This window comes from Tenrec ecaudatus, chromosome 11, assembly GCF_050624435.1.
Source record: "Tenrec ecaudatus isolate mTenEca1 chromosome 11, mTenEca1.hap1, whole genome shotgun sequence".
Classification (NCBI taxonomy): domain Eukaryota; kingdom Metazoa; phylum Chordata; class Mammalia; order Afrosoricida; family Tenrecidae; genus Tenrec; species Tenrec ecaudatus.
The window spans coordinates 10,613,960-10,622,442 of record NC_134540.1 but is presented as its reverse complement, the minus strand read 5'-3'; the positions used below and the strand labels follow the sequence as shown (position 1 = coordinate 10,622,442).

At 44.5% G+C, this 8,483-nt stretch overlaps 1 protein-coding gene across 1 annotated transcript in view; it reads right to left on the bottom strand.

Moving 5' to 3' along the window:
* Positions 1-426: 426 nt before the first annotated feature.
* The window catches only part of MICU2 (mitochondrial calcium uptake 2), a 90,674-nt gene continuing 82,617 nt past the window's right edge, over positions 427-8,483 (bottom strand). The window contains exons 9-12 of the mRNA XM_075562828.1: positions 7,661-7,832; positions 2,633-2,741; positions 2,082-2,239; positions 427-1,066 (exon numbers count right to left, since the gene is read on the bottom strand). Coding sequence (XP_075418943.1) covers positions 962-1,066; positions 2,082-2,239; positions 2,633-2,741; positions 7,661-7,832 — 544 coding nt within the window. The 3' untranslated portion in view covers positions 427-961. The remainder of the gene's footprint in view (positions 1,067-2,081; positions 2,240-2,632; positions 2,742-7,660; positions 7,833-8,483) is intronic.

Genomic DNA, 8,483 nt, shown 5'->3' with positions numbered 1-8,483 from the left:
TAGGCACAGGGTGGTTCAGGTTCATCTTGCACTTTCTTTCTGTCCCAGCCTTGGAGCCAGGAACTGGCCACTTAGCCAGGGAGTGGACACATTCTCAATCCTTGCCATTGTCTTTTCTGAGAAGCATGGTTGTTGTTGTTTTTACTGTGCTTATCACATACTTAAAAAAACACCACTGTATGATACTATTTTATCTGCTTTCATGCCATGATTTCCGAGTGCCATCTTAAACATTCCCTACAACTCATTATCAGGAGACCCTGACCTTATGAGCAAGGTTTTACCAATCCACCAGTTTCTAGCAACAAAAACTGCTGATGCTGGTGAGGGATTAGTGTAATTTTTTTCCTTTAAAAGGTAGTAAAAAAATCCAAAAAAACAACACAAAATAAAAAGCACATCAGTCATATTTGTGTCTATGCAATTCTTTTATTGTTTCCAGGTAGGACATTGAAATTTACATGTTGTTTATAAGACAACTAATATACACTTAAGCTAATGGAAATAAAATATACAAGCCATAGAAAATATACAAGAGATATGAGTCAGATTAGAAAACCTGAATCGAAGTTGTAATCGACTTTGTCAGATATAGAACACTGGGAATTTTGGAAATGGAGACTGGTCTTGTGTATCAAGCACTACTTTTCTATAAGTACTTATTTATCCTTCTAGAAGCACATATACCATGCATACAGCTTTAAGAACTCAATGAATAACTAGGTTTTCTGGCTTCTTAAAACAGAAAACATTGCTTCAATCCTAGTCTTCTGAAAGAATCTACTACTGGTTCTTTTAAAAGAGTACTTGTTCTTTCCAATCAGTTTATGAAACTTATTAATAGTAAAATATTGATTCACAAAGCAATACAAGGCACCTTTATATCACAAAGAAAGCTGAAGATGCACATCTTTAAGACAGCCATCCCAATCCACGCGTCTGGGGCACTACCTGTTATGTTTCAAAACAGACTGTTTCCAGACTGTTTCCAGACTTCTTTTACTCCTTTAATGCTTTCTTTTTTCACGCATTTCCAGTATTCCTGCACACTGAGTTGTTGGGGTACCTGTTAGTCAAAAGTAAGTTAAGAGGTCATTAATTTCTCTTCAAGATTAAGCATCATTTACTGTGTAGTTTATAGTATCACCCCTCCCCCCTCCTTCCCAAAAGGGTCTGGGGCGGAGGGTTGAGAAACGAGGAGGAGAGAAAATGTCTGAGAGAGAAGTTGCCTCTTGAAGGACTAAGGATGGGGCTGACCATGTAGACAGTGTCGAGTTCCTTCTCCGAGAAGATACTGAATCTCAGGGTAATCTTGGTCTAGTGGTTTTGAAACAGTTATTTTATGTTTTCCTTTTCCTGGTGACCTTTATCTGGGACAACAATTATAGGTCTATAACCTTGGTTAAAATGGAGGAGGAACAGTAGTCTCAATAGACTGAATGAGAAGCCTTGGAGAGAAGTCACTTCATTCACATGGGCTCACTGTGACGAAGTTCTGTGGGGTTAGCCCCTTCTCCGTACAGTGGAAAAGTTGAAGGGTGGACTGCAGGAGCACAGCAAAAGCATGTGAAGGTCTTTCCTGGATATGTGCTCTTTCTCCTATCAGGGAATTAGATCTGCAGCAATAAACTAAGTTTGTTCTTCTGGGTTGTAAGTTAGTAGCCCTGACCTCATGTAGGAGCCCTAGGAAGTTGCTCACTGCAGTTAGCAGTCGAGACCCACTCCGTGCTCCAAGGGAGAAAGAGGAGGCTTTGTGCTCAAGATGTGTAGCCTCAGGCTCCACAGGGGCAGTTCTACTCTGACCTGTAGGCCTGCGATGAGTCAGCATCGACTTGATGGCAGTGGGGAGGGCAGGTTTTCAAGAAGCCACCATTACCTATTTCTCTCTCTCTAGGCTAACTGGACTGAGTGGCTGAGGGACTGATACTAATCGTATGAGAACTGACCACCAGGACCTTCTTCCGAGGTGCTGCTGGGTAGATTCAAACCACCAACCTGCAGGTTAGTGACCAAGGAGCACTCTGTATAGCTCAGGGACCTTCTAAAGACATGGAACCCCACAGTTCCTGACGATCCATTACCCATAAGCCTCGATGCATCCTATTCTTCAGCACCCCGAGGAACTCTCCATGACTAAGACACTCGTCGCCGTCCACATCGAAGATCTTGAAGACGGTGTCCAGGATATTGTTGGAGAGCTCCTGGCCGGTGGCGACTTTCACGGCCCGCTTAAACTCGGCTGGAAACAAAGCACACACATCCAGTTCCTCAATCAAGCAGACTCACCCAGCATGTCATCATTCAGGAAGTGAAAAGTAGCGAGAATTTCTATCTTTTGGGCAGAGAATGGACAACAAAAAACATGCACACCAAGAACATATTGATGTGATAAACTACTGTTTAAGTAAATGACAGTAAGCCATGTGATCAACATAACTCTCCAGTTCTCTCCTTTCCAGGAGAAAAGGGCAAGTGAAGGCACTGAAGGCTGAGGGTGGGAGGGCTGCAAACCCAGACTGCCCCTCCCACCCCCGAGGAGTGGACAGGCCCATGGGGACTTCCCTGACCTGGCTCTTTCCCTGTTGTCACCATGGGAAGGCTGAGTGAAGCTGAGCGAGAAGACCGAGCTTACCCAGTCGGACAGGGCGATGAGCTAAACTAAACATCTGCATGGCAATAGCAAAGTCTTCCAGGTGGGTCGTAAAATGGCAAAACGATTTGAACTCATCCAAACTGATGCTCTGAGGAAATAACAAAAGTGCGTTTTTATTATCAGCCTCTAAAGGTAATAAACCACCTTATGCGTGTAAACATGCGACTTCTTTCCACTCATCACATTTGCGAATGCAGATTTTTCTGAGCACATCTACTCAAAAGTGTGAGACAGACGGACGAGCAAAGGAGCTGGAGATTAGGGGAACCACAGAGCGTGGCTGGCGGGACACCCCGTGTGGCCAGGCAGCTGTCGCCCAGGTGCATCTCTAGAATTGTGCAGTGCAGAAGAGGGATGGCCCACACCCTTGCCTTCCACTTTTTCTCACTCATGGACACAGCACCATCAAGAACACTGGGCTCTGGACTAGACAGACCTATGTTGGAATGCAGGCAAGTTCTGTTGTGCACAGGGTCACTATGGGTCGGAACAGACTCAATGGCACAGACGATGACAACATCATGGTGATGATGATGTTGAAATCCAACCGTGAGCATGGAGCGGGAGTGGGCAGTGTTGCACTGTTGTACACGGGATTCCTGTGAGTTGGAACTGACTGCACAGCACCCGACATGTTGCTATTTATTATGCATCTGATCAGGGAGCCCTGGTGGCCTTGTAGGTTCATTGTTGAGCCTGCTAACCCCAAGGCCAGCAATTCAAATCCACCAGCTTCTCCTCTAGAGAAAGATGGGGCTGTCTTGGGCAAGACTCATTCTCTAAAAGGCATTAGGTAAGTAACTCTCAGGGGTAAGTAACTTGCCCAAAGTCTACTGAGTTGAACAATCAGGATTTGAATCCTGGTGATTTGATTTCAATACCTATGTACTCAAGCCCAGAAGCACACAAAACCCAGTTCTCCATTGAAAAAACAGTACAAATGTGGACGTCCTTCATGGAAAACTGGAGCTTCCTTGTCTGAGTTTCTCTTTCTAGAGACCTTTGGGATCAGACTCTGCATAGATGTGTTCTCACTCAAGGTTTATTGCTTTCAGCTTCTGTGAGTGTATAATACTTTTTATTTAAACATTTTATTGAATTTGAGGAAATAAAAAATACACACACACAGTAAAAAGCAAAACAAAACAAAAACCCTTCAAATAGTACAAAGGATAAACCAGGAAAAGTAAAATCTTTCTTACTTTCCAGACGCGGGTTGTGTCCTTTCCCAGAGGGAAACACCACTACCAAGTTCTTCCTATGCATCATCCCAGACAGTCCACCGACACGGAGGACACGCCTGGACACACGTCTTTGCTCTCCACAACACAGGCACCCTCTCCAGACCTCCTTTCACCTGGCTCGACTCTCCCTGGGGTCTCTTCCAGCAAAAGTAAGAGGGGTCTGACTCACTGGGCCATTATCTCAGACAGGTACTGGACAGGCAAGCAAGCAGCGGGCCCTCTGCTCCACTGACTGGTGGGTGTTTGTGAGCTTGTGAGCGAAGTGTCTGCTCACCATCTGTGGCTTTCTCTTCCCGTGTCCTCTGCCCAGATTTCTATTGGGCTGGTAGGATCTTTTTATTGCTGGGGTTCAATGCTCTAGGGCAGCGGTTCTCAACCTGTGGGTTGCGACCCCGTTGGGAGGTTAAATGACCCTTTCACAGGGGTTGCCTGATTCATCACAGTAGCAAAATGACAGTGATGAAGTAGCAACGACAATAATGTTATGGTTGGGGTCCCCACCATATGAACTGCAGTGAAGGCTGTGGCATTAGGAAGGTGGGGAACCACTGCTCTCGGGACGTCTGGCATATCCTCACACCTTGTAAACAGAACACACACACACAACACAACTCAGTGCTAGCGTGTCAGTGCTGACTCCTGGTGACCTTTCGGGCAGGGCAGAATTGCCCTGTGAGTTACAGAGACTAACTCTTCCCGGAAGTAGAAGGGCTCATCTTCCTTGCTAACAGCCTTTTTGTGTTGCCAATATCTTTTCAGTGAACATTCCTGACTGTAGGTGCACAGTGTCCTCCTCGAGAGCAGAAGAGAGCATGCCCCCTTCTGTCCAGTAGAACGAAGACAGTGCTCCTTCTGCAGCAAAGGCCGGGAAGGTTTGCTTGTGGCTCAGTAGGAAAGATACAATGTGCCCCCAAATTGGGTTTCCTCAGCAGGCTATGCAGCGATCTTCTGGGACCTTACACTCCCCCGCCACGGGATGCAGGACACGACACTCACTGTTGCCACAGTGTGAATCATCAAGCCTTTTTGTTTCTGACCCTGTGGACGGGCGCCTTCTGTCAGCAGTCCGGAAGCCCGGGCACAAAGTGGTGTGCTGCATGTTGTTGGCAGGCCGACAGGCTAACACAGAGTCAAGCCACAGATGCCAAATTAGGAACACTTCCAGTCTCTGAAGATTAAACAGGGCAACTTTTCAGACTCTTTAATGCTAGCACCTACAGCTTCTTTGTTTCTTTCCTGTGACTTTGAGTACATTTTTTTTTTCAGGAAAGGGGAAGATTTTAAAATTCAAGTAGTTTTATTTTATTAATTTTCCTTGAAGGCTTCTGGATTTCGTTTAGAAAGGTATATCCACAACCCCTCCGAGAAGATTGTTTTCAAGTTTTCTTCCAGCTTGCTATTAGCATCTGAATCTTTGCTTCACTGGGAATTGAGAGTAATGAGTGAGTGAGGAGCTTGCTTTCATTCCCTTCTTGCACAACCAACCGATTATACTAATGGCACTGACTAGCGATTATTTCCAGTCCATCAACTTGAACTAGGACCATATATTAAGTTCCCATGTATATGTGCATCTATTCTAGACTACGTTCTGTTCAATTAATTGGTCACATTTACTGTCAGTCACAAACATGTCATTACTGAGATCTGAAAATAGTTTAGTTTCTGGCCATTCTGTTTGCATCACTGTCCAGCTCCCTCTATTTTGACTGATGCTGTGTTAGTCTGGGTAGACTAGAGAAACAAATTCATAGACATGTATATGTATAAGAAAGAGTTTTACATACAAGAGGAATTGAACATTGAGAAAGCATCCCAACCCAGTCCAGTCCAAGTCCATAAGTCCGATACTAGCCCATATGTCCGATACCAATCTATAAAGTCCTCTTCAGACTCATGAAACATATGCAATGATGCTGAATGCAGGATGATCACAGGCCAGCGGGTGGGAAGTCTTGTGTATGCAGTGGCGTTGTAAGCATCTCAGCGCTGGCAGGGCTCTCTATGTGGCTTCTCCAGCTTCAGAGGTCTGGTTGCATCAGGGTAGGTCCATGTGGCTTCTCCAGCTCAGGGCAGTAGCATAGTTCCATGTGTCTCGTCAGCTGCAATGTCTCCCAGAGAGTGGCAGAGAGAGAGAGAAGTGTCTCCTGCCTCTAAGGAGGAAGTACTGGATTTCCCAGAATTCTCAGAAGGCTATGAGCTGATTGACAAGCTGGACTCCACCCCTACACTCTTAATCCTCAAATTGACAAATGGTTATCTATCTACCACAGATGCCCATTCGTGTTCACCAGTACCTGGTTCTCTCTTCAGGGCCCTGCACATAAGATAAATTGCCTTCTTGGTCTTTATGTAGTTAGGTGGGGTCATATGACCATTTTGACTAATGGCCAAGTGTCACACAATATTACCAGAACAAAACATTTCAGAGAAAAACAAACAATTTGTAGAACTGTTGAAATTAGCTAAAGTTTTTGTTCATTACACTTGAATTTTGGCATTATTTAATTAAAATTGCTTAAAAAAACAACAACAAAAAGAAAACAAACAAACAAACCCATTGAATTGTTGGGTTCTGACTCATCTTTTCTTTGCTGCCACAGCCATGCTGGAGGGCGCTCTTATCATACTGGTTCTCAGCCTTCCTCAAGCTGTGACCCTTTAGTACAGCTCCTCATGTGGTGGTGACCCCCAACCATAACGTTGTTTTTGTTGCTAACTTCATAACTGTCATTTTGCTACTGTGATGAATCAGGCAACCCCTGTGAAAGGGTTGTTAGTGCCCCCAAAGGGGTTGAGAGCCACAGGTTGAGAACCGCCGTTTATCAGATGGTGAAGCTACGAGGTGGCAGAGCCTCCGTGGGCCCTTCACTCGCCCGTCCTGGGCGGCCCGGATCAGAAGTAAAGGCTGTGTGTTCACACGGAGGGTGTCGGAGTCCATTTGTCGCGACCACCAGCCAAGCTGTTCTGATCAGTGACTGCGTTTATTGACGAAGGAAGGACAAGTATATTTGTAACACTGGGACTTCTAATGCATGTGTCTTCCAATTCATCTCCAAGTTTTCTTTCCTAGTCATCAGAATCTGAATGATTTCTTTACATACTTCTTATACTTGTTTCTTTTCTTTCTCTTATTCCTATAGCTATATATTTCTATTGAAATTATCGTTGAGATCATGCACCAGATTTTATATTTTCCTCACAATGGAAAGAGCTTTTAAGAAAGAACTATACAAATAATGTACGTCCATTGAAAAACAAAGTGGAGCAACACATAAGAAAGATAAGCAAGACCGTCGCAATCACTGTAAACCTGCCCCCCCCCCCACGGTGACGCCTGCTGTTCTGACGACCCTTCTTTCCTGCCTCAGCACACACAGGGGCCATTCCACGCTCTAAGCGGAGGTCTGTTCACATGACTGTGATTTTTCCTGCGACGTGTAAAAACCTTTTAGCTTGTTAATCCGCACTGGTTAGCATTTCCAGACAACACGCACTACTAGTGGTGACAATGGATAGTCGTATCTTACTCGCGACTCTACCGGAATTGCACCGAGTGGCTGCTGTGCGGCTTCCATCTCTGGCAATAGTTCCCGTGTAGGAAAATAGTATGTTGAGAACATCGCTCAACCCGCCTTTATATCTGAATAATAAACAGAACAGCAGAGTCTTTGCCAATCTGGAAGTTACCTTAGCTCTACAAACGTGTCTAGCTTATCACTTCGTCTTTACTCCAGGCAGGCATTCCAGGGGCAATACTAACCTCTCCTGCCGACAGCTTCTCCCTGACATTTTTCCAGTAAACGTCTTTGTTTCCAGTGTTAGTGAAAAAGAGGAGCCATTCTGCAAAGTCTTCTTTTCTCATGAAGTTTAAACCTCTAGAAAATTGAATGAATTCCATTTCTTGGACCTCTGTTTGTAGATTTTCCATAAACCTGAATGTCAAAATATAAAATAGAGGTGACACAATGGCACTTAATTTTGATATTATAAAACTACAAGAATAAGTATAATTATTTATAATGCGAGTTTACTTTCATTAGTCACAAGAACATTATACCACTGAGGCACCTCCTCTGTGCTGGAATTAACTCCATGGCAGTGAGCCTGCTTTGAAGTGCTCTCTGTCTTGGCAGACCCGTCAGCAATTAACAGTGACACTGCTAGACTTGTTTGCATTAACCCCACCACAAGACACACAGCAGGCAGAGCATATTTGGGAGAAAGCTGTGGCTACCTGCTTCGTTACAAACTTATATTCTTGGAAACCTTGTGCATAGACTTACACTACACAACCAGTCCAAGCTATTTGTTTTATTTTGTTTTGGTCAACATACACACAAAATATCTGCTAACAATAATCATGCATTTAAGATAAAAATAGTAGCATTTGCCCCCCCCAAAAAACTCTAGAGAGCTAGTAAAGGGGGAGCAATAGAAACAGGAAATGGGGCTTTTGTCTGGCTAACTCTGGTTCATCTGCTAAGATGTCCCAGGTGTCATTCCCTCCAGGGTATCTCTCTGGATCACCTAATTCTTACTTTCCAATGCAGGTGCTTCAAGGTGCCCTCAGGACACTGAGTGTA